Source organism: Oryzias latipes, chromosome 11 (assembly GCF_002234675.1).
Source record: "Oryzias latipes chromosome 11, ASM223467v1".
Lineage (NCBI taxonomy): Eukaryota > Metazoa > Chordata > Actinopteri > Beloniformes > Adrianichthyidae > Oryzias > Oryzias latipes.
In genome coordinates, this window is record NC_019869.2 from 14,337,107 (window position 1) to 14,363,868 (window position 26,762).

The window sequence follows — 26,762 nt, forward strand, 5'->3', positions numbered from 1 at the left end:
AGTTTAAGCGCACTGCAAAAACAAAATAAAAAGAAAAAAGACCCTCGTTTCAAGAAAAAGGGTTTTATTTTCTGTCTTGCAAGAGACAGAATCTTATCAAGTAATGTTTGCGATAAAATAATCTTAGGTTCAGCAAAACGTAACTTGGTGGCTAGAATTTTTTTCTTAAAATAAGATTTTTTATTTTGATCATTATTTTACCAATTGTTTTTTTCCTTTTTTGAAGAAAATTTGTAACCTATTTAGATTTTTTTTTTTTTTTTGCAGCATGGGGCCCATTCAAATACAATTTTATCAGTCTTTATTTAATTGATATTTAATAACTAAATAAAGTTTATTAAGAGTTTAACAAACTACCTCATGAAACAATTGGTTTACTGTGAAAATCTTGAATATTTCTATATAAATTTGCACATTCAACAACACCCAACCAGCCATCTTTCTGTTCTTTATATTTATGATTCCAAAAAATATTCTCTTCAAACATAGAAAATACATAGTAAATAACTGTGATGTGGTAACAAAATAAATGCATTTAGGTTTTCCCAAATTGTAGACAAAAGTGAAAGCCTGTTTATTTTCTTTCCCTGGACCCTCTGAGTCCACACAGCAGGTTGTGATGTTCAGCCATAAAACTGTCACACAGCTCAGTGAGTTGAGCTGTAAACTTGGCCTTGGAGTAGTAATGATGCAGAGGAGATTTTTTTCTTGGTGAGAAAAGAGGAAACCTCATTCTTCAGCTTAAGCAAACTCTGTAGAAATTTTTCTTTGTTGAAGGCTTCCATGGTGGGACTGAGGGGTGTTCTGTAAGAACTACATCAGGACTGGAAGAAAATACATCTCTTCTCTGTTTTTTCATCATTAATTAAACAGTCGATTTTGAGTTCTAAAGAAAAACACCAGAACCCCTTGGGTTCTGCAAGAGCAAAGCTCACATCATGAAGCTAATGTGTCAAAGGAACAGAGGCTGAAAACTTACAGGAACATTTTTATTGCTTATTTTGTTCTAAACAAACACAACAGTAACCACAAAAAAACACTTCAAATACAAGAATACATGAATATAAATATATATCTGTTCTACACAGTAATATCTGAGCTGTCAAAAATTCACTTACTCAAGGCAATCATTCACTCAGACAAGCAGCTTGAACTTTGGCACGTTTGCTCAAACTTTCATTCAGTCCGTCTCAACCGGGACGGGTCCAGTTTGAAGCCCGAGTTCTGCTGGAACCATTTCTAATCTCCTTCCCAATGCGTTCTGCTTTGAAGTAACTCCAGCAGGTAAGCATGGACGGAAGTTCTCAAGTTAGACCACTGACAGACTGTCCCTGGAGAGCAGAAGCTGACTGTTTTCAGCAAACACAGAAGCTTCTTAATCCATTTTTTTGTTAAAGGATGGGTCAGAAAATGCCATGTAATGCCCTCCAACAAGATCCCCACCAAAACTCTTAGAACGAAGGTTTCTTCTGGTTATAATGTCCACGGTTTTACAGTTTACTGTTGTAAACAACACAAGAGCACCTTTCATGTGACAACACAGATGTTTACACAACACAAAGACTGAGGGTCATGAGACTGTGGCTCGATGGGACTCCGTCCCAAACACTTATAGATGCAGTCAGGGTTTGAGGAGGAAGGCTCGGATCAGATACTGTTCAGCAGCAGGATGCTGCTGGTGGAGCTGGCCGGGTCAGAGTAAGGCGGATGCTCATCCTCCGAATCCTCTTGGTTTTGAGCTACATTTAACTTGTTCAAACCGGCCTGTATTGTGGCCTCGGCTCCCTCTGCTCTGTCACCTGAAACACATCAACACCAGTCAGAGCCGTTTCGTATGCTGCAAAAGCCTGCAGCTGCTGCTGAAAGTCTTCAGCTGCAAATTCACAAGACATCTTTGGAACTGCAAGAAGAAAAGGATTTGAGTTTCAGACTCAAAACATCAAGAGGTACACCAAAATCTTTTTCCATCATTTTTTTTAATCACTTTTTAGTTCCTCCAGGATGTTGAGACGTCATGATGGCACCAATTTCCACAAATTCAACCAAATCCTGCACATTTGTCTCAACACAGAAACTGCAACTTTGGCCAAAAGTTCTCATTTTGAACTTATTTTAAAATCAAACTGTCGGCAATAATTAGGTTTTGAGACTTAAATATAAACATCATCATTCTAATCAATCAAACATGCCCCTACGCCAGTGTTTTAACATATTCACTTCCTCGTTATGGTGATATTTGGGTAATGAGGTCTCAACAAAAATCACATCTAAAGATGGTGCTCAACAGTTTGAATTAATTGTGTGTGTGAAGTTACTGCGTGTGTGTACGTGTGTGTGTATGTATCATCTATATATTCATTGAGTGTGAATTAACTGTGTGTGTGAGAACAACCAAGTACATCACAGTGGACAACACACATGATGTCAGCAAAAACTGATCAACCATCATTTCCGTCCAATGTGTGGAAACGCTTTGAACATGTGACTTTACAGTGTGCTAGAATGTTCTGAAATTGTTCCCTTTGGATTCTTTGGATGTGGAAAAACAACAGTGGTCTGAACTTTAGGAAACTAAAATGTGAATGGATTTACCATTCATTGTTGTTTCAAGAAATCTTGGAAACTTCAGCTGTACTGTTTAGTACCCACTTATTTATCTCTGTTAAAGTTTTGGATAAAGATGTCCTGAATCTCAAAGAATTGGATTATTCAAAAGAACTAAGATCAACTATGAGTCAAATTGTTGTTAAAAGGAATCGTTGCACCTCTAGTTTTAGTGCTCTCCAGAAATGTCATTTTCCATGTTTAACCGTTTATTGCAAGACACTTAGAGGATGGAAAATAAATAAAATAGTTATATTTTTAATATAAGATTTTGAATAAAATAATTACAGTTGCGTCATGATTATTTTGTTTCTGCTATAGTTTGTTTAAGCCTTGTAGATTTGAAAGTTTTCAGATTCTTTGGGTGTTGTGGTACGGGTTCACAGCTGTCTGTTACTGTGTGATCACAGACTGTGTGATCAGGGTGTGAAGGTTCAACTTCTCCTTCATTCTCTTCACACAGCTTCACAATATTTTTAGCAAAGGTTTTTCAGGTGATTTCTTTTTTCATTATCAGGCTGTGATGTGTTGATTATTTTACATTTGGGTCATTAGATGTGAAACTGCACTTTTAGGCTCCTAAAATGAACAATTTGATCTTTGGGAACATTTTAAGCTCCTCAAGCATCAACTGTTGTTCCCGCACACACCTCTCTCCTGGTCGCAGTCCGGTGAGGAAGCTCCACTGCATCGGCTGCGTGGACCCAAGAGAGGTGAGGCGTGTCCAGAACCGTACACCAAATCGGGGCTGTGAGAGCTGCAGTGGCTCTCCACCTCCGCACCTCCAGGACAGGATGAGGGGGGAGAGGAGGACTGGTCGGAGCAGGGAGGGCAGTACAAAATGTGGTTGAGGGGGGTAGAGGCAGAGGTGGAGGGACGGGAGCACAACGAAGAAGAAGGCGAGGAGGGCGGGGTTTGGTGTGAAGAAGAGGTGTGAAAGTCTGCCTCCTCCTCTGAGCTGTGACTGCATTCCTCCTCGATGGACACCGACACCACTGAAACACAGACATGCCCGTTAAAGGTGGAGGCACCAACTCAGACCCACAAGAAGGCCAACGAGGGTGGACGTAGCTCCTCAGACTTACTGGACAGGCCGTCAGATTCCATTGGGAAGTTGGAGATGTCCTCGTTCCCATCGTCGCCCTCCGCCCCGACGCCTTGCTCCCTGGTTCCCATGGCGAGGGACCGGCGCTGGGCGTGGATTTCCTCTGAGATGCTTTCCAAGTTGCGCAGCGCCATGCGGTACTCTGCCTTGGCAACCACCAGTTTGGCCTGACGCTCGTCCACGTGGCGCTTCAGTTGCTATGAAAAGTCCCAAAACATTCGAGTGAAACAACATTAAGACGTTGTCATACCATGACATAGGAAGGCCATGTAAGAATGATATCAAAATCACTTATTTCAACTTATATAACCCTTCGTTTTATACTTGATACACACATTTCAGAGACTTATTAGAATGATCCCAATTTTTCCTTAAAACCCATTGGATAAAACGTGGGCCGTGTTTTCTGCCGTGTTTCATTATGTCCAGACGGATGTTACAGTATTATGGGACATCGCTGATAGGATGATTAAGTTTGCAGTTAACTGACTTGGATATTGATAAATCATGTAATAAAATGGATATAGTATAACGGGGTGGGATCATATAAGTTCGCTTCCTTCCACTCCCTTTCAAGCAATATTTATTAATATGTCTAATTATCTTAAGTTTGATTAGTTACTGTATGAATGTATAACTGATGATTACATTGCTGTTGTGTATAATTTCTACTTAATTGCTTGAAATGACGATTTATCGTATTTCGGGCAGATACTCGCTGCAGTGTTTTTCAGGTAAATACCCTAGGGCGGTTCAGTTAATTAACTCACCTGCTCAGCGTCCTATTTAAGCCAGGTGCGCAGTTGTTCATTCTTTCTTACCTTCAGCGCTCATTCTTCGCCGGTCTCCGAGCCCGCGGGTCTCCGTCTCTTTCGGCATCTTGCTGTGTTCCCCCGTCCTTCGGATGGATGATCCCCATCTTTCTGATGTGGGGTTTTCGTTTCGCCGCGTCTGCTCTCCTTAATTTCTCCTCCGATCCGCGGGCGGCTGACGGCGCACGGCGCGTTCGTTTCGCCGCGGTCGCGTGCATCCGCAATGGGTGTGCTTTCCGCGATGTTCGGGATGTCCGTGCCCCCCGATCAGGAGTAGTCCGGGTCTTCTCGTCTGCCGTGGTCACCCCAATTGTCCACGGTGAGCGTCATGCGGTACTTTTCCCGTGTAGTTTTCTATGGCTGCGTCTCACTTCCTGTTTACTTCGGTGACGTCACGCCCCTAAGGACCCTGGGAATTGTGGTTTTGACTCCGGGTCCTTCATGATGCACTTCTGATTCCTTTTCTGCTGCGTAGTTCTGCGTCGTCCGGTTGTTTTTTCAGGGGTTGTGGGGTCCTTTCTGTGGTTGTGAAGGCTGGCAGTCCTCGTTTGGACAGGTTTCTCATGCTGGCTGAATTTATCGTGGCTTTTGGCATTTGTTTTCTGTTGCTGTTTTGTTCTTTGGGAGCTGTGTGTAAATCTTATCTTTAATTTGATGATGGCTTTATTATTATGGCGGTTCTTCTGTTTGTTTTCTTCGTTGTTGTAGCTGCTGGTTAGTTAGAATGTGAATCAGTGTCTCTTGGACCCGTCTCTGCTCTGTGGACATTTTTCCCTATGATTGGTCTCTCTTATGCAGCGTCTATGGCTCATTTTATTCACTCAGCGATCCTCGTTCATTGCCCCCGCACATTCTGCATCTGGTTCTGCTCCGCCTGTTTTTCCCCGCTCTGTGTACCCCAGTGGGTCCTGCCCTGTCCTCAGGGACTTGCGTCGGCCGCATTAGTGAGTGTTTCGGTCTCGTCGCGGCCTTGTTTTCTCGGCTGGACAGTTAATTTGTTATTCTCTCTCTAGTTTGGTTGGAGGTTTGTGGGTTCTATGTGATGGATTCTTCCGGGGCATCGTTTTCAAAGCCGCCACTGAGGGTGGCCCCTGGGAAGTGTTCAGGTTGATGTGACTTGATCTGGACCTGTTAGCGCCTCGCAGTTCATCTTCTGGGCATCAGTGGCCTAATTCCCAATGCGCCTTCAGGATTAGTATATGTTTTCTTCAGCTCCCCATGCTGTCTCCACGATTTTCCTCCGAACGCGATATAAGGCTGAGGATGACTGTCACTGATGGTCTCACTGTTCTGCCTCTATGCCTCTCAGTGGCGTCTCTTGGCCTTCAGTTGGCGCTCGAGGTGTTTGCCGGTTTACCTTTCCGTTGTCGTGGCAGTCCTCATAAAATCGACTTTATCGCCCTGTACTGGATATTTGTAGGCGATGGGTGCCCTTCATTTTGCATGTTATTGATGATTTCTTGGTGGCCAACTTTCCTCTGTATCCCTGGTCTTTTGAATCTCTGTGGAAAAACTTTATTTTCAAAATTGGGTTTCCACGTTATCTATAATGTACGGTCCTCCACCCGTCCGGATTTATTTTTCTTCTATAGATTTGGGTGGTTCATTGACGTTTGTCTCTCCCCGTTATGTCATCTCTAGCTTTTGTGCAGCATGTCGTTTATTCAAATTCTGGTTGGATATAATTCGTCAATGATTGGGCCACCTGACATTTGCTGTAGCTTTGGTCCTATGGTCATCCGTTCATTTTGTGTTTTTGTTCTGGGTAGTTCGATCCTGGGCCACGTGTTCCTGTTCTGGATTTTCATGTTTTGCGTTTGATCTTTCCCTCTCTATGCCTGGAGTGGTTTTGTGATACCTGTTGTGTCTTCAGGCTCCCTCCACTTGTTCTCCTGAGTCTGCGCCTTCTGGTTTGGGGGAAAAGGATTTAAGAAGAGTGGTTTGTGTTTGTCCGGCCGCCAGAATCTACAGCTCTGATGGTTCTTAAGGGGTCGTCCGGTTATTTCATCCTTGGAGATTATATTAAGGCTGTTTCAATATTGAATGATAGTATTGTGTCATCGGTTGACTTGGTTAATGTTTAAATAACACCTTGAGCAACTTCTACCCTGACCATAGGAAATATATCACTTGCGCTCTCAAGCTTAGTTCAAGAGTTAAATCTTGTGTCCACAAGTCAGTCTTCTATCTGCCTTGTTTAAGCAGATGACACTCTGCTAGATGCATCCCCATTTAGAGGTTTGTTATACTCCGCCTCTAAATGCTTAAGGTTCAGTCTAGCAAAAATACTATCAAAACCTATGATCCCTCATGGCTCTCAAGTTCTCTTTTGCAGTATCCAGTCGCCCTTGGCTAATTAAAAAATTTGAGAACCACTAATATCAAATACAAGGCATCAAATCCAGCCGAGCTGTAATCCTCTGCTACGTGGGATGTTGACCTTCCTCATCTACAAATCTCCTTGGCTACTCTTCCCATCTACTACTCCTCGATGGCCTCCTGAAGGTGCGTCCCTCTGAAACTGTCAAAGGTTACTTTTCTCATCATTGGAATATATAAAAAATTGGTGTTAAGATTTCGTGCAGGTCATATATTTCACTATCATTTCACTGTTGGAATTTGTAATTATGGTGGTTTCTAGGGTGCGATAAATCCACAATGGGTCTTTACCTTAACTATCTACTAAATTTCACTTTCTCAGATTTGTTTTTTTTTAAAGCACTGTTATTTAATTTATCTCAATCATTTTGAAACTGATCAGTTTCTGGGTTATTTATATATTCTTGTCAAGACTAATACTGCTTTGTTTTATCTATGCATCGTATCCTGAGCCTGGAAACCCCTACGCCCCGATCAGCTTCTCCGTTTCTAGGAAATGATGTCACCCATGCATTCCTTGATCTGGTGCTGCAACGATGACTGCTCGACGTACCTATTGCTGCACTGAAAGTGACGGGGCGTTGGACCTCCTCTGCATTCCAATGACACTTCTGACTGAATTAATTAATCAATGTCAACCGCAGAATGAATGTAAATTCTTCGATTATAGATGTTAAAAGAAAATTATAGCCAGGTGGAAGCCTCAAAATTTGGGTTGCTCTAAGTTGTATCATAGTATGCGCGGAGCTCGAATCTGGTTCTTAAGCTCATTTGTTTGTAGTATGCCAATGAAGCATAGTAAATATGGGCGTTGAACTCGTTCTTAATATTGGGATGGAACCTCATTTATATGGATGTTCCTTGAGCGCTTATAATTGGTATGCCAAATGGAGAAAATTATGGCTATTAAGCTCGTTCGTGGTACTGTCGTTGGGAGCTTCGAAATAATGGATGTTACTTAAGCGCGTGTATATATAGTTGCCAAAATGGAAGAGTTTATGGCCATCAAACTTGTTCTTAGTTTAATAGAAGTTTGAATAATGGCTGTTAAGCATGTCATACGCCATCGGAAGCTTTGGATTGGATGTTAAGTTAGTGTATCATACGGGTTGTTTGGCGGTTTAAATTATAGTTCTGCACAGCGTTTTGCGGAAGTGAGCTTACGTTCTAAGATCAGGTATAAGTAATTTTATGTTGGCTCCCCTTTTATTTCTTTCCCTCTCTCTTTCAGATAGTATGTTCCTCTAGTGGTTTCCACGAACGGGAGCGACCCTACGGTCAATGGTGCCGGGTCACACATAGCAGATCCACTAGATAGCATGTCCCCTTCGTGGCGCTGTACTCGAACGGGGCGGCCCAACGGAGAATGGTGCCGGGTCACACATAGCAGATCCACTAGATAGCATGTCCCCTTCGTGGCGCTGTACTCGAACGGGGGCGGCCCAACGGTCAATGGTGCCGGGTCACACATAGCAAATCCACTAGATAGCATGTTCCCTTCGTGGCGCTGTACTCGAACGGGGGCGGCCCAACGGTCAATGGTGCCGGGTCACACATAGTAGATCCACTAGTTAGCATGTTCCCTTCGTGGCGCTGTACTCGAACGGGGGCGGCCCAAACGGTCAATGGTGCCGGGTCACACATAGCAGATCCACTAGATAGCATGTTCCCTTCGTGGCGCTGTACTCGAACGGGGGCGGCCCAAACGGTCAATGGTGCCGGGTCACACATAGCAAATCCACTAGATAGCATGTTCCCTTCGTGGCGCTGTACTCGAACGGGGGCGGCCCAAACGGTCAATGGTGCCGGGTCACACATAGCAGTCATACTGGGAAATGAAATGAAAATGGAATGCTGCCGAAAACACACCCCATTTTATTACACACTGATTATACATTCACACTTTTCTTCTTCTGGATGATTTTAGTGTTGGGGGTTTTGTTACCCGAAAGTTTTATGGAAATTTTATGGAATTTTATGGAAGTTTTATGGAATTGAACGGAGCCTTATGCCAAACGAAAATATGTGAATGCCAACTTAAAGAATGTGGAAAAATGTCAAATAAATATTTCTTACTGCAAGAGTTGTCTGACTGAAATGACGATTTATCGTATTTCGGGCAGATACTCGCTGCAGTGTTTTTCAGGTAAATACCCTAGGGCGGTTCAGTTAATTAACTCACCTGCTCAGCGTCCTATTTAAGCCAGGTGCGCAGTTGTTCATTCTTTCTTACCTTCAGCGCTCATTCTTCGCCCCACCCTCCTCCCCGGCTTCCACCTGTGGGCTCCGTAAAGGGGGGTTTTGTTACCCGAAAGTTTTATGGAAATTTTATGGAATTTTATGGAAGTTTTATGGAATTGAACGGAGCCTTATGCCAAACGAAAATATGTGAATGCCAACTTAAAGAATGTGGAAAAATGTCAAATAAATATTTCTTACTGCAAGAGTTGTCTGACTGAAATGAACCATTTCAAATCAAAAAATTCAAATCAAAGTTATGTGACATAAAGTGATACTGGATATCATCATCCAAATCAGCAACATCCCATAATAACTTCTTTCCCGACTTCTCATTTTGTTTCGTTTTTCTATTTTGTTTTCTGGAATTTTTTTTGTCAATTTTTTACGTTTTATTTTCTGAAATGTTGTTTTGCTTTCTAAAATGTAAAGCTGTTTTTTTTAACATTTGTTTTACTATTTTAATTGTCGTAATCGTTTTCAATGTTTTTGCGTTAAGTGATTAGTTGATGTGATTTGCACTTCAGAGCCACCGTACATTACTTATCTGTCGTTATTCTTTTTTTAAATGATGACTTGTGTTGAAAAAATGAAAAACTGCTGATAATTAATTCTTGATAAAAAAAAGTCACACCATGTTAAAAAAAGGGTGGATCAAGTTTAAGACAGTGGGTAAATAAGGTGGAATTTTAGTAACACTCGTCAATATTTGGATGTGCCACAAACCTGAAAATGAAGGCTTCATAAGTAAGAAGACATTTGGATGATGGATTTAAGTCTGTAAAATCATGCTTTTTTCCCACATACCTCCAGCTGTAGATAATACTTGGCTTTCAGTTCAAAATAGGGTCTGCAGGGGGAGAAAGAGAAGAAGGGGTGAGAGGGGGATGGGGAGAAACAGCGGGAGGAGGACCACTCCTTCAGTGAACATTCCTTGGCTCTTACAATAGAAGCCCACCCCAACACTACTTGAACATCAGGAGAACATCTGGACTGCATCAGAGAACATGAATGTAACCCCTGTTTCTCAACCCTCCTGGCGCATTAAGAGGCTCAGGCAGGGCGGGGCTCCACCCGCTCAGTCAGAGTGAAGCACCAACCTGGATTTGTTGATGGAGCGCTTCAGTTTCTTCTCCAGCTGCTTCATGTGGCCGATGCAGGCGTTGTAGTTGGCCGCCGTTTTCCTGTGTTCTGCCTCGCTGCGTGTTCTGGCTTGCTCCGCCTCCATCACCTGAAGACATCCACAAAGGAGGTGACTTTAACGGAGGTTCCCTTTCCTGCGCTGCCCGTCCGCATTTCCTCCTCACCCTCTGTGTGGCATGGTTGAGCATTTCCTGCCAGGCAGAGTCAAACTGGCGGGTGTCCTCCTCCAGGAGCCTCTCTTCGGCTAGAGCAATGGTCTCCTTGGCTGCTCGCAGGATCTCCACGGCCCGCTGGAACTCCTGAGTGGCCTGTTGGGCTTCAATCTGAGCCTGCAGCCCAGACAGACAGGATAGCCATCATTTATTGCAGGAAAATGACAGAAAAGCAAGAAATCCAGTGATCTTTTAATTACCATGATGCTATTTTTAGCCACAATGGAAGAAACCTGTGGAAACCTTTTAAATTACAACAGAATTTGATGTTCTGATCTCTGCAAACTGTCAAAGGTTCCTGTGCTTCCTTTATTCTTCCACCGTGTTAGTGATTGTTCTGGGTCGAGGGAGAGGAGGAATTTCAAAGAAGGCAAACAAAGAAAATGTGTCCTCATTCTTATTTACAGCCACGTAAACAGCAGATACATATGATCCCCCCCATAAAAATGAACTATAATTGTAAGGAGACAGATTAATAAAAGGGCACAAAAAATGTAAAACATTTCAAAGCCCAAAAGTGTCAGTTTTATTTTTCTGTTATCGTACAAAATATCTGCTCTGGCGCAATGAAAACATACATTTAAAGAATAAAAGTGATTTTTAGGTTGAATTGAGTCACTGTGATAGTTTTTTGCTTCTCAGCTTTAATCACAAATGATCTGTTTTCGCTTTGGTTTCTTTCTCGTGACTGCAAAGAATTCTGGGATCAGATATTGTCTCTTTTTTCAGAAAGGACGGTTCAGCATTTAATGAAGGAAACCTCCTTTCCTTTCTGAATGGCAAAATTCAAAGGCCAAAGGAATCATTTGAGACGCTTCACTCCAAAACAATCCTTCCTCCTCAAAAGGAAGAATCTGGAAACAAATCCTCAGTGTGAGAGACATGTTACTTCCCACCTGAAGGTGACTAATATTCTAATGTGTCACACTGTAGTAAAGATAAATGGAAGTATTCAGCATTGACTGAAATAACGGTCTTAACAGAGATCAGAGAATTTGTAGCATTATTTCAAACCAAGATGATGGAGACACAAAACAGACCGAATAAGCCTTTTCCGGAGTCGTTAAAGCTGACAAGATGACAGCGTAAGCTGCAGTTTGATTAAATCCCCATGTGGTCACTAAGTGTTCTTGTAATATGTAACCTATTTCCTCGAATGGTTGATCCAGAGTGACAGCCTCAGAAGAGCTAAGAAGATCTGGCATCACACGCGTAGGACCGCCGACCCAGCGGACAAACGGAAGCATTGTCTGTGAGGGAATCCGACATGCTGTCTGCTCGCCCGTCCTGCAGCCCACAGCCGGTCAGTCAAAGAAGGAATTATTGGACCCACGTACAGAACTCCAACAGGCGTGAGTCAGCTGACAGGCTCAACGCCGGCTCCAAATATTACCAGAAGCTCTGGCCGGATGTTCATGTGTCGGATGAAAGTGATTGGGGAAGATCACTCTTTTAAATTCTCAAAAATAAAACAAAAAAATCTTAAATGTAGTTTACACCCAAATGTCTTAAAGTCCCTATTCGATCACCTTTTGATCTTTTGTCAAAATGTTCACAGTGGTCTATCTTTTTATAACTATTCTGGTTTCAGACAGAATTTTAAAAACCTGTGTCGTTTTCTAGGACATAGTTTCTGCAGAACGGCAGAAACCCTTCCCGTCAACCATAACTGAGAGTTTTCTGTTTACACACTCTCCTGCTAGCTTACCGCCCCTCACAACCCCAAGCCAACATTACTGATGCACTAAAAATGTTGAGCAATATCAGAGTTACCCAGCCGTACAGTTTTGATCCAGATTCCAGTTCAGACAAAGAAAACAAAAACGTAAATGGATCTATTTGTCTGCAAGTGGATGCATCAGAATGGAGCGGAGCCGGGAGACTGTGGCCCACTGGTTGTAGTTTGTACATAACAACTACAGGCTTTACAGCATTTTTTCATCTGCTCCTGACTCACAACTACTTAACCCTTGTGCTATCCTAGGCACTTTAACGTTGGGAGTTGGGTCATCTAGACCCATTAGACAGTGCGCTGAACCTTTTTTCTTCAATGATTTGTGATCTTCACTGGTGTCCATGGATTACATGAAATCTTTCCACCTTTATCCACCTTTGTCATGGTAGGGAGAACACGTCAATGTAAGGGTGGGGTCATCTAAGGTAGCACAAGGGTTAAGTAAAGAAATCTTAAATGCGATTTTAATCTTAATTTTCTGTATAAATATCCCCCATCTTGAGAAAAATGCTACAAGAACACGTTATAATAACCAGAAACAATTGGAATGGATCTTTAAAGACACTGTCAGTTATCCAATGAAATTCTTTTGCTTGCTAGTCTGCTTTGACTGTGAGCCTCAATGGAAACAAAGATGTTTATTGAGTTTTTCTGACAACTGGATTATTGTTGCAGCTAAAAAAGCCATTTGAGCTCAAACCAGAGATAAAACTACATACAGTTTCAGCACTGAAGCCATTTACTAAATGTTGTTTTAGCTGATTTACCAACTGATCAGATAGACCTCTGCCTGGACTTTCAGTCTACAACTTGTCACTGACGAGTGTTAATTTCAGAACCTTCAAAATAAAACTCCATCGTGATAGACTCAATCTATCTATTTAATTATCGTTTTATCGTCCGGCCCTACCTGGAAATTTTTCTTTTAGGGACAAGAAGTCACGAGAGAAAATATTTAAGACCCTTTCATCATGATCTAAGACCGCTGACTGCTGCATAAGGCCTTTTTTTATTGTGCTATCCTAGGCACTTTAACATTGGGAGTTGGGTCATCTAGACCCACTAAACAGTGCGCTGAACCTTTTTTTCTTCAATGATTTGTTAACCTCACTGGTGTCCATGGATTACATGAAATCTTTCCACCTTTATCCACCTTTGTGGATAAAGGTGGAAGATGTAACCTGTATCCTAATATCATCAATAAGCAGAGACATTTAGCATTTAACTTACATATTAGGTTCTGAAGAAAATTTGATTTAGACAGTTCATCATGATCATCATCATCATCATCATTTATTTATTTATTCATTTATAAAGAACCTTCCACCATCAGCCAAGGAGACCCAATGTGCTGTACACATGGCAAACAAAACATACAAAACTCAAAAGCATTAACCAACTTCATCATCGTAAAGACATAAATAAAATAAAACAAAAAGCATAAAACCAAATTAAACCATTGTAAAGGCATAAGTAGAAAAGAATAAAAAGCATTAAACCAATTTGAAAGAGACTTAAAACCAGGGCTAGGTTGATGCTAAAACACTGAAATGGAGGAAGAATTCTTTATTAAAACTCTCCAAGAACGTGACCTCTCTAATCGCCGGTGGCAACATATTCCATAGTTTAGGAGTCAACACAGCAAACGCACGGTCCCCCTGAAACTTACGTTTTGTTCTGGGAACCATTAACACAAGCTGGTCAGTGGAACGTTAGGACTTTAGGGGGGAATATTTTAAAAGCAGACTATAGGTAAGAAGGTGCCATACCTGCCAGGGACTTAAAAGTAAGGACCAAAATTTTAATAAAAATCAAATATTGTCCTGTTTTTAGCAACTTTATAAACTTTGGTTGTTTCTGCAAAAGAAAGTTTCTGTAAAATACCCCTATCCTCCGGCTTCTCCCTAGCCCTTTAATTGTTGTGGCATGTGAAGTGATAGAGGTGTCCGAAATTGTTTTTTTAAGGGTAGAGCGAAGGGACTTTGAGTTCTGTATCCCTCTGCTGGGAGGGTGCTCTGCGTCCCGCTGTGCCACGGAGGAGAAATACATTTTTTCACGTGGGTGTGCTCTGAATGACAGAAGTTTACATTTAAATGTAAGTAATTAGTTGTTGTTTGACCGTGACTTTTTAAAGTTACAGAATCGATATTGTTATGTCATTTTCCAAGCGCTGGCAGCTACGCATTAATGTAGATAACCGGTGAATATTGACAACATCATCGAGTGTTAGCGTCGTCCAAATTTGAAGACACTATTTTTCCATAACTCTCCGTTTGGGGGGATAAATGTAGGGGTAGGGAGAAGCAGTAGGGAAAGGAGAAGTATTCCTATTCGGCCTTTGACTCAACCTTTTATTCCTCATTTCCTGTCCCTGAACCGCTGCACTGGGCCCAACCTCGGCGACGCACAGAACCTGACTTTAAACAATGGTCACCGAAGGCGGTACTGACAGTTATGCTGACACTGCGATGTTGTCTCTTCCTGGTAATTTCAAGCAAGCTTTGCTTGTTCAGGAAAATCTCAACATTTGGTGCAAGCCAGGCCTCCAAAGTTTACTTGCTACATGTATGTACAGAGTACAACAATGAAAAAAAGTAACCAATAAACCCAAAAATATTCACTTTTTCATATTGAATTAGCATTTTTTTTGCATTTTTTTTACAGACAGCTTAGCTGAGTCAGTCTAAGATGAGTGTAACTGATGCATCACCGACACAGGAAATGGCTGTTGAGTGAACTTTCTTGTTCCTCTGGTTTATCGTTGGATTCTCTTTTTTCAATAAACTATTGTAATCCCAGATTTAAATGTTTTTGAATCTAAACAACTTTTTACACATTTTACAATGCGTTCCAAATGACTATGCAAATTTTATCTCAGTGTCAAAAAGATAAAATTCTTTGTTTTTTAACTAAACTCACGGGTGATATTGAATCTACTACTAAAACTACTAAAAAGGACGTTCCACATTATTAAGCAGACCAACGTTTTCAAGCAATTTGGAAAACAAAAAATCATATTTAACATATGTAACAAAATCACATTCATGCATGACAGAGCACCATCTTATGCTGCAAGGAATACTTCTCCATCATTGGCTGCTATAGGCATAAAAGGACACACTGATGGTGTGGCCCCCATCCTCCCTTGACCTCAACCCTATTGAGAACATTTGGAGAATTCTCAAGCCAAATTTCTTTGGGCCTTGTAGGTAGAAAAGCGCTGTATAAGTATACACCATTCACCATTTACCATCAATGGGGACCTCCAAGCATGTTTTCTCCGGGGACTCTGGCTTCCTCCCACCGTCCAAAAACGTACTTCATAGGTTAATTGGTTAATCTAAATATTCCATAGGTGTGAATGTGAGAGTGAATGGGTGTGTATGATTCTGGCCGTGCGACAGACTGGCGAACAGTCAAGGGGTGTACCCTGCCTTTGCCCATAAGTGGCCGGGATAGGCTATGGCAGCTCTGTGACCCAGAAAGGGATAAACGGAAGAAGATGAATGAAGGTATGTGATTCAGTATTGCAAAGCAGTACTAAAGACAATAAGTGCCAAACTGTGGCCTTGTTTCAGTTTTTCCAACAATAAACACTGCAGAAAGCAGCCAGACTTCAAGGCCCCGCCCCTGCATGAATGTCTGCTCAGGGTTGTCAGAGTGGAGCAAATAAAACCACTTGAGGAACTTCTGGAAGCCTCACTGTGACCCAATTCTTGCTGTTGCTGGAAAAACAGACAGCGCTGATGGATATTTAAAGAGGAGGAGCCAGGTCAGCAAATCATGTGACCACTAGGTGGCTTATTACTCAAGCTGTGTATTAAGATGTGAAAGGGAAACTTCACAAATAAATAAAACACTGAACACAGTGTTTAAAAAAAAAAAAACAGTCTGGTTTTGAATCACTTTTTTCATCTTTGGATTTAAATTTTAGGGGGAATATTTATAAAATGTTTTATATTTGAGATGACAAATGTGGGCGTTGTCTTGTTGATAGACGCACTGGGGATTTCTCGGCCTTTAGGCTTTTCAACTCATTGTATTCTTTGACTGTACCTGACAACTGGACTGAGTGAGTGTGACGTCACCGATAACTTCCAGCTCCAACCAAATAAAGTCAATCCAGTTACCACTGTTTCACAATACAGACGGTTATTCTGACCAATAGAATGATGGAGTAGTAACTATTTATTTCTCAATAGAAAGGATTTGATAGGATTTTGTGGGTACTTCTGTTTGAAATGCCATGGGGGAGGGGGTCACTCAGTCCAGTTCCTATATCATTCAATTGTGTTTCAGGCTTCCTGCTGACATTCCGCTGATTAATCCAGGCTTCAGATTATGGCAGAACTCTTAATTCTCAATGTTAGACAGATGCTTCTGCTTGAGGTCATGGAGTCTGAATCTCCTCAAACTGGGTCAAACATCAAATATTAATCATTCATACATAAATAACAATCAGACACTTCACCAGCAAAACTAAAAGCCTTTGTTTGCTTACTTTAGAAAGGTTTGGGGCCTGCCTTTAATTTATGGTTCAAGTTACTGTATTCTAAACCCACTGCAAGGATTCCCACTAACTCCTAAATATCAAGTCCCTTTAACCTGTACCAAGACATCCGTCAGGGCTGCCCTTGGAGCCCTATACCCTGCAATCTAGTGATAGAACCTCTTGCTATTGCACTTCGCAGCTGTAAAGACCTTTCTGGTATTAGGAGAAGAGGTATGGAGCACAGGGTCTCCTTATATGTAAACGACCTGTTGTTCTATGTCTCCAACCCAGCTCAGTCTTTTCCCTCTGCCCTGGCATTGCTCAGTCACCCTGGCGATTTTTCAGGCTATAAGGTGAATATTAGTAAGAGTGAGCTCCTTCTGGTTAACGAAGCAGCAAAAAGCCTAGACTTCCATAGTTTCACTCTGAAAGTCGAGCGCAGTAGGTTCACTTACCTTGGAGTCACAGTTACCAAAAATATAAAGATTTATTCAAAGAAAATTGTGCAGTCTTTTAAACAGGATCAAACTGATAGTCCGGCAGTGGTCTTCCCTAGCAATGTCTTTAGTTTGACGAGTGAACTCTGTTAAAATGGTTTTACTGCCTAAACTTCTGTATCTTTTTCAAACTCTACCAATATGCATAACTGGCTCCGTTTTTCAGCAACAACTAGACTTTCTTATATCCTCCTATATTTGACCTTGTCTAAATAAAATCTACCTCCAAAGATCTAAAATAGAAGGGGGGCTTGCCCTGCCGAATTTTCGCTTCTATTACTGGACATCCAACTTAAGAAATATTGTGAATTGGTCTTTCTACCATTACCACTCAGACTGTCCTGACTGGATACCACTCGAGCTTTACCAGGACAACTATCTCTCTCCTCTGACCTTTGTTGGCTCTGGTTTGCCTTTAAGTTGTATTGCATCTCTTAACAACCCTGTAGTTAAACACACACTGAAGATATGGTCCCAGTTTAGAAAACAGTTTGGCCTTTACAGTTTCTCTATTTGGAGTCCTATTGCTATAAATCACCTTTTTAAGCCATCTACAATAGATCCAGGCTTCCTGCGATGGCACCACAGCGGTATCACTCGCTTTAAAGATCTATTTATAGATGATACCTTGGCTTTATTTGTACAACTGAAAGAGAAATTTGATCTTTTAAACTTAGATTTTTTTCACCATCTTCAAGTACGTCATTTCTTTGTTTCACAACTAGCAAAATTCTTAACCACTACAGAAACAGAAATTTTTATTTTTATGTTTAGTTAACTTCAGAGGGGGTGATGGGGCGTCTTATAATGTGCGTGTATGTGTGTGGGATGGGGAAGGGCGTTTTATAGTGTGTGTATGTGTGGGGTGGGGGGTGTCATATACTGTGGCCGCATACCCCTGTGAAACTGGGTCGTTGCGCTCAGTACCCCATGCCCTTACGCCTTTCCTTTGGAAAAAAGCCACATTGTCCTCCTGCAACACGACACAGGCAGAGACACTCACATGCACATGCTACCCTAATCCAGAGGCTATTTCAGTTCAGCTCTGACGTCCAAATGTCAGCCTTTGAGATGTGACTCACAAACTACGTCTTATACTTCAGCTTCAACAAACCAGACGACAAAGACTGAAAGCAGCTGCAGGAACAGTGAGGGAGGTTCTCTGTTCCATCTGTTCCTTTTTGTTGCATCTTTCCATGTGTCCAGCTGCAGATGGAACAGAGAACCTCCCTCTCTGTTCCATCTGCAGCTGGACACATGGAAAGGTGGCACAAAAAGGATAAGAACCTGAAATATGATGGGAACCCAGGAGACATAAACATGTCCCACCCCGCAGGAGTCGGACGCGCACCTCATTTATATTTAGATGACACGTGGCTGCTCCCTTTAAGTAGATACAGGGGGAGCTCTTCAAACTTCTCACTGCTAATCCTCTCTAAGCCTGACCTAACAGTGTCTGTTTGCCCAACTCATTGTCACACCAGCACATTTATGTGTCTGTCTATGTGTGAGTGTGTACCTGTCTAGCCACTTTGCGAGCTTCCCAGTAGGGCTTAGACTCCTCCACAGCTCGTCCGATCTTCTTCATCACGTCGTCCAGTTTCAGCGTTGCTTCAGCCAACACCAGGCGAAACCTCTGGCGGAAGTCCTGCTCACACACAGATGTGCAAAAAACGCACCTTCAGACTTCAACCAATGAGGCGGGCTTAATTGCAGTGGATCCAACATGATTGTCTGACAGACTGTAGGATTTCCAGAAGAGGAACTCTGAGGCCTCAGAAACTGTGTATTCATTCTGAATTAAAGCTTCTAATTCAAGGCGGCAAATTTTCACGATTTTAACATAAAAGCATTAGTCAGGAAGATTTCCCAAACTCCTGTCACCGTATTGATTAACTCCAGAACCATCAGAAAAGGGATTCTGCTTCTTCAAAACACTATTGTGACTAAAACAAAACACTGATTTAAACAACAGGTTATTCCTAATGGATTGCCTAAAATTGAGATGAACTTTGGTCTCTAAGTCTTTGATTTGACTTAGAGACCAAAGTTCATCTTAATTTTTGGCAAAAATGTCTTTGGAGTTTTAAAACTGCAACCTTATTTCAGTAGATGCCACAAATGCTGTTGAATTAATGATATATGTGTCTACTCCAGCTGCTAAGAACAAAATGCAGTGTTTTGATGTTTAAAGTTCCACTCTGATCACCTTTGGATCTTTTGTAAAAGTGGTCTTTAAATTATGATTGTGTCGTTTTTAGCTAAAAAAAAAAAATAATAATTTTAGCTAAGTTTCTGCAGAGCAGCAGGAATTTGTTAGAAATTCATGTCTGAGTTGTGGGCTTAACTGTGGGCGTGGCGTAAGTTTGCGCAGACTTCCCATCATCCCTTTGTTTACATTCTCTCCCTCTAGCTTACAGCCCCTCACAACCCTAAGATAACATTAGTGGTTCAACAAAAATGGGGAGCAATTTTGGATTTGATCCAGATTCCAGCTTGGACGAGAAAAACAAAGACATTTATAGATCTATTTGTCTGACAGTGGAGAATAGGAATGAAGCGGAGTAGGGAGCTTGTGGCCTGAACAGTTTATTTTCTATGTCACATGTGGGTTCTTTTTTAAACCGAATCTTTTTTCGTGTGCTCCTGATTCCAATATCAATATAGAAATAATCCAAATAGCAATTCCAGAATCAGAACAATGCTATAAGAACATGTTAAAAACACCCAAAACCCCATTTTCATCAGAATGGGTCTTTAAGTCGATTGAGGCAGTTTTCTACATGTCTGACTGTTTACCACTAGAGCTGCATCAAACCACTTCTGCTCCTAACAAACCTTAATTTAGCATCTACATGAAAGCAAAAACAGAGGTGAAACTTTCTTTCATTTCTGGAAATACATTGAGGCACTTCATTAAACTTCATTGTTTTACATGAGCAAAAACGTCCAGATAAAAGCTTGCTAGAAAGAAAAGGCTCATCAAGTGACCACTACTAAATTAGGACCCAATAAAGACTGATTTATGTGTGAAACGCCACAGCTTCACCACAAACTGCAGCTTTTTTTTTAATTCATGACATCACAGTTTGATAAACTTTTTATTTAACTAAACTTTTCTTTTATCAACTTTTTATTTTACGTCTGAGATTGAAAGTTTCCAAATTATGCGGCAAAAAATAAAAAGAGTGATGGAAAAAAACAGCTAATTTTAAAAGATTTTTGAAATGATAAAGTACCGGTAATAAAACTTCAACAAAAAGGAGAAATTATTCAAAATCCAAATTAAAAGCAACTTGTAAGACTAAGTCTACACATGACAGGAGAAGCCTGGTTTTGTTGGGCCTGATTTCTTAGACCGTAATACCAGGGTAGCAGCTTGACAGCCTAAAGCGGATCATTAGCAGATTTTTTTTTTGGATCATTAGCAGATGACCACTTTAGTTTTTCATAGTAAGATCTGCCGGGCCTCCTGTTTGCTACGCCTGTCATCACACATGCAAATCAGGATACAACCAAGCTACATTTCAGATCAGGGGCTTCAGCAGCAGCACCTGCATCCTGTCCGGAGCTCTGACGGCGCCGAAAATGAGAGATTGGCGAGGCAGAAGGGGGTGGGTGCTGCAGGAAGCACGCTTCCTGTGACATCATTGCGTTTCCTAACTTTTTAATCTTGCACAGAGAAGGTGACGCAGCACAGAATCCAAGAAGCAAATCCTGCAAAAACCCTGCCAGCAGAATTTCTGCTGGATTACGTGCTTCTGCAGAGTCCATGAGCGCGACCTTCATCTCACTGCTCGGACCTTTAGCGGATCTACCGAGTTTCGTCCTCAGTCAAGTCCACAATCTGAGGTTCCTCCTGAGAACTGCACTCTTTATGTCCTTGATCTGTTTGAATCTTCTGACACAACAAAACACAACACAACAAACCATTGCATAAAGTGTTTATGTACACAAATATCTTTTTTAATGTATAAACTGATATTTACAGAGATACGCATGCATGGTTTTAGAGCAACTTCTAATATGAGTTTATAAAATGTGCTTTTTTTCAGCCGTCATGACTCAAGTCACCTGGATCTGCCTCTGTCAGGAGTGGCTTCCAAAAATCTCTAATGCCATTTTTGATAGCCAGAGTCTTGAGAGATCATTTCAAATTTTTGGCACCTCGTGGCAGATGGATTTTATTTTTTCTTACAAAATTGCATTAAAAAAAATCAACAAACCATGCCTTATCAGCATCTCCTTATTAATCCTCTCTGTGCTAAGCTGTCTGTAAGGCTGAGTCATTCAGCTGCAGATAAGCAGAGGCTTCTGGTTCTGATCCTCTCTTGAACTGATGTGAGCTTCGTTGTTGGAAAAGATTATTTTATGTGTTGTAAAGTTAACTGATCATTTCTCTGAAACTCCGCCCACTTTTGTTTAGCCAACAGTTAGCTTTCAATCCTCAAAGAGCATAAATCATATGTCCTTTTCAAGCTAAATATATTACTAAAATGTTATTTATTTACAGTAAGCATGAACTAAAAGTCAACTTTTGAATTTATTGTGTTTGGCTTTGTTTTTTATCATTGTTTTAAATTTTTGATAATCATTTACAAGGTTTACAATCTTGGAACAGCAAACATACAAATTATGGGAGTAAATCTTAATCAAATTGCTTAAGTGTTGCAGTGTTGGTCACAAAATTGAAATGACGTAATATTTGCACCTGCGCAGACTTATCGGGTAGCCGTTACAGACCGAGTAGCGACGGTAGCTCCATGGAGGGAAATTCCATGATGGAAGCCACAGAAAGGGTGGAGAAAAGACTGGAACGAGACCCAACCCTGCCTGAAAGAACCAACCTGATACCAGAACACGTCTGTGGTCTTCTGGGCATGAACCTGAACACCATCTATTTTCTATCTTGAACTTCTACAGTTGATCCAGTCAAATTTCTGTCCCACTCCATTTCTATATCTCCTTAAAACAACGCTTCACGTGGACTTCTGAAGCTGAAATAGCTTTCTAAAGACTCAAAACCATATTGACCTGTGCTCATGTCCCCTGTCTTTCACCTTTTCAACTTGCTGGATACATTTTGGGGTCCCAGGGTCCCAAGGCTGCTTTTGGGTTGAAGGCAGGGTACAGCCCTGGACAGGTTGCTAGTCTGTCACAAGGCCACACAATCGCTCCCACACACACACAACCAGGGACGATTTTAGATGAACCAATTAACACGGGAAGCATATTTTAGGCCTGTGGGAGGAGGCCAGAGTGCCCAGAGAAAACCAACACATGCACAGGGAGAACATCTCTAACTCCAGATAAAAAGAAACCAGCTGAGAGTTGAACGAGGGACATCTCGTCGTAAGGAATAACCACAGCACCACTTTGCAGCCCTTCACTCTCTTTCAGATGAAGCAAACCATTATGGTGGATGCTATAAACCAGGGAGTTGAAGCCACCTTGTCCCAAAGTTCTGTGTCTGACAGAAAAGAGCATCTGTTATCCTCTGCACAACAAAACCATGATGTCTGTGAAATGAAACTTCCAGTAATCAAGCTAGCACTGGAGAAGCAGCACCACAAGCTGGACGGAGTAGAGCAGCAGGGGTGCTCAATTTCTTTTATCCGTTAGCAAATATGTCACTTTATTGACATCAAGAATGGCCAATCAAACATCCTCTAAAACATACGTTTAAAGACACTGAGTATGCATTATTTTTGCCACCGGAAAGCCGGCAGCAGCTCCACTGCGCGCCAAGTCCTCTGCGGAGGACTTTCCGGGCCCATGCTTGGAAGCGAGACCGAGACGCCCCATCTGACAGTCGTCCACAATTGTTGTTTTTTCAAAAGGGTGCATTTCATGCCTTTTCCCAAGTTCTCATCCTCCCAAACAAACAAACAAAAAAAAAACATTGAGATCCTTCTGACCAAACCCATTGTTTCAGAAAGAGGTCACCAGTCCTGCCTTCTATCGAAGTTATGGTTACCGTGTCTCCGGCGTTCCGTCTGCAGTCTAAAAGCCTACCAGAGATGTTAATCCAGCAGTTGGGCACTAGTCTCTTTCTTGTGTTCTTGGTACCCCTCCTCATGGTCATGTGTGGTTAGGTGGGCCAAACATATCCTCAACCATGCCTTCTTCAGTCATTGGCCATGGACCGTTTGAAGTAGTGCATGGATTCCTTCCAACACTTTTTGACTCCCAGGAAGGTTTGGTTTTATTTACCTTCTGTTCAAACAGAACCTGTCTTTTCTTTCCCTGGGCTTGGTGGAAGGTTCACTAGGTTCTGCTCTGGAGTTCTACAGGAAGAATGCTGATTGCAGAAGGCAGGTTCCTCCACACTGCAGGGTGAGCCAGGAGGCCTAACTTATCTCAAAGGTTATTAGCTCAGTGGCTGTTTGTCTACCCAGAACGCTCAGGGTCAATTTCTGTATCCACTTAGTCAAGTGTGTCCAGTCCTCTGATTTAATTTCCTCCTTCAGACCCTCACCTGCCCAGTTCACTGGCAGGGACCGTATCTACACAGTCTGATCTCTCCATCAATCGTAAGACATGGTCTGTAGTATTTGTGAACTGGAAGAGCTACTGTTCCAAAAAACATGCTGGCTACTGGCCTGTTACTTCCTGGAGCCCATCCTGATCTTAGAATTCCATGTCACCAACCTGATCACCATATGGTGCCGGTCTGTGGCGGAGGAGGGCTTCTAACAGGATTTTGGCTCCACATCCCTTTTTTTGGCCCTCCTGGTTTCCCATCCACTGAACATGTTTGTGCTGTTCACTTGGTCAGTCTTTCAATTCGTTGTTGGTCTTCCACATGTTTGAACCCTTCAAGCGAGTAAAGTCTATACAACATTCTCTCTGTTTTGGCCACGTTTCAGCCCCCAACCAAGCCTCTGCATCTGGCCCTGTTCTCTTCTTTGGATTATTGTTACCAGTTTTTTTTTTTTTGATTAAAAAAATTTAATTTCCCTTTGGATTTTTTGCCACATGTCACTTCTTTGTCTTCCTTTTTAGAAAAATCCCCACACCCACTTTGATTAACCTTTTACTTCTTTTCCAGTGTGGCCCGTCACCACCCCTCACCCATTCTGGTGTCAGCCTAAGCTTATGTAAACAAGACCTCAAGAAAGATTGATTTCTCTCTAGTTAACCCTCCCTGTACTCACCGGAAATGTTAACCTGGTCTACCTAAACCGCAGTCACAGGAGGACTCGGTCATGCTGGCGTTTCCTCTGCTGCTGCTGTGAGTTGTTGTCAACTTCGACCGAGAATTTCATTATTAAATCTTTAACCAACACTCCAAAATCTGAGTCTGCCTGTGCTTTGTCAATCTTACCCTTCACTACATCCAGAAGAAACTGAAAGAGAGAAGCAGAGCAATGTGATCCATGCTATCCAAAGCAGTTTAGAGTGCTCTGTTCTGTGCCTTATGGAGGCTGCTACCCCCCCCCCCCCACACACACACACACCACCCAAAAAGAACCACAACATCAGGCCAGGACCTGATGTGGACAGCTCAGTTGTCCACCGGGAAGCTGGCTACTCAGCCCACTGAGTGTCCACTTAATAAGCCAAGGTGGGCAAACACAGGTGGGGCCACCATGGAAACTGTGGACAAACCTATCTGAGGCCCACATTGTCTACCCAATTTTTGATTAATTATCATTATAATACATTAAAAAAGCTCTAAACATTGATTTTGCATGACATAGACCCTTTGCAGTGGCTCAGGCGGTTGAGGGGGTCGTACAATGATCGAAGGGTCAGCGGTTCGATCCCCGCTCCCCCCAGCCAACTGTTGTTGTGTCCTTGGGTAAGACACTTCACCCTCCTTGCCTCCAGTGTGGCTCCACTGGTGTGTGAATGTGTATGAATGCCCCGGTGATGGTCAGAGGGGCCGTAGGCGCGAACTGGCAGCCACGCCTCTGTCAGTCTGCCCCAGGGCAGCTGTGGCTACACCAGTAGATTACCATCACCAAGTATGAATGAGGAGTGAATGAATGATGGACACACTGTAAGCGCTTTGAGTGACTTGAAAAGCGCAGATAAATCCAATCCATTACTATTATTTAATTAACTTTTTTTCCTACCTCTGAAAAACATCAAGAACCTCCATCATCTGTTGGAACTAAAGAACTTGAGCAACCAAATGTCTTCCAGGTCAATTCTACATTATTTTTCCATGCTGCATTCTGACGGGTAAAGCTAACCAGAAGCTACAATAGCTGAAAAAAACACACACAGGGGATCATGGCTCATCAAAGCTGTTTCTTTGTGGTGCTCTTCTTATCCCAGCTCTGTTTGGGAGCTTTGGACGTGGGAGCAACTCTAATGAAAAGCAGAATCCTGTGGTCTGGCTCTGGAATGCACCAACATAGAACACACACATGACAAGAAAACTCCTTTCAATTTGTGAACATGTGGTTTTGGAGCCAGATTTTTTTGGACTTTAAAACATTGTTGTTGTTTTTTTGCAGGAAGCGTAAACTATTTTGGAGAAATGACAGGCATGATTCCGGTGTTGGAAGGAAATCTAATTTTACACCACTTGGTTTGACTCCACAGTGAAGCATGTCATCTTTCCAAGTTTTCCTCCAGAAGCTCATAATCTGACATTTTAGTGAGACCTGTCTGAAACATTTTTACCCTGCAGTCTGGAAAAAGATCTTCCAACCAAGCAGGAAGCAAAAATAACCAAATATAGAAGGTAAAAAAGGAAGTGCTATCATCAGACAAAAACCCAGCAGGGGATTTTTGGTGATGAGAATATTAACTGGTGCTCATTTGTTTTTACCTCCAGTTCGCTCTCCCAGCGGTTGATGTCATCTGTGGACTGGTTCAGCTTCTCCAGCTCTCCCTGTTTACAGAAAACAGCCAGTGAGAGAAGCAGAACTTTGCCTCAATCAGATACAGTCTGTGTGACTCCTGTTGACCAAATTAAAGGCACGCTGTTCTGTGCGCGTGCGTGCATGCGTGCGCAGAGCCCCGAAGCAACAAATACTCCCCCAATTTCTTCTCTTGAAACTGCAGCTCAGTTTAATTTGAAGCCTCCTGCATTCAGATACTTGTTGATGGTTAGTTGAATTCTTTTACGCAGCAATCCTCCCATCCGAGAGTTGTGTTTTTAAACCCGTTTCCCTCTGCGTCTGCTTCCTCCGCATCTCTATTTGGTCCCACAGACAGAACCTCACCTGAATCCTGGGATCCACTTCTTCTTCCTCCTCTGCACACTGGGACTCATCCTCACATTTATTCCCATTTGTTTCCATTCTATATTCGACTAAGCTCCTGGGGGGCAAAAGTGTCCACGCTGGAAACAAAAGTGCGACCCCCGGAGGGGTTGAACGGCGGGGGTGTCCAGCAGCGAGCCGCCCTGTTTAAAACCTTTAAGCAGAGCGCATCGCGTCCCTCAGGCTTTCCGATGGGCTATGGCGTCAGCAGCGGCTGCAGCGGCTGCCTTGTCCTGTAGCTGGAAGGTCCGCCGCACAGAAAACAGTGAGAGCCATTTAACCTCAAGGACCGACAGCGGACGAACTGTGGAGAAAAACGACCGG

General features: G+C 42.3%; 1 protein-coding gene across 1 annotated transcript; it reads right to left on the bottom strand.

Annotated features, from left to right (window-relative positions):
- Nucleotides 1–973: 973 nt before the first annotated feature.
- On the bottom strand, nt 974–26,762 carry LOC101157228 (SH3 domain-binding protein 5). Its single transcript, XM_004074034.4, has 9 exons — nt 26,400–26,762; nt 26,003–26,065; nt 18,737–18,865; nt 10,446–10,610; nt 10,239–10,369; nt 9,946–9,988; nt 3,690–3,906; nt 3,255–3,599; nt 974–1,799 (listed from the first exon to the last, which is right to left on the bottom strand). Exons 1-9 carry the CDS (start codon nt 26,475–26,477, stop codon nt 1,648–1,650), a joined length of 1,323 nt encoding a protein of 440 aa, XP_004074082.1. The 5' UTR covers nt 26,478–26,762; the 3' UTR covers nt 974–1,647.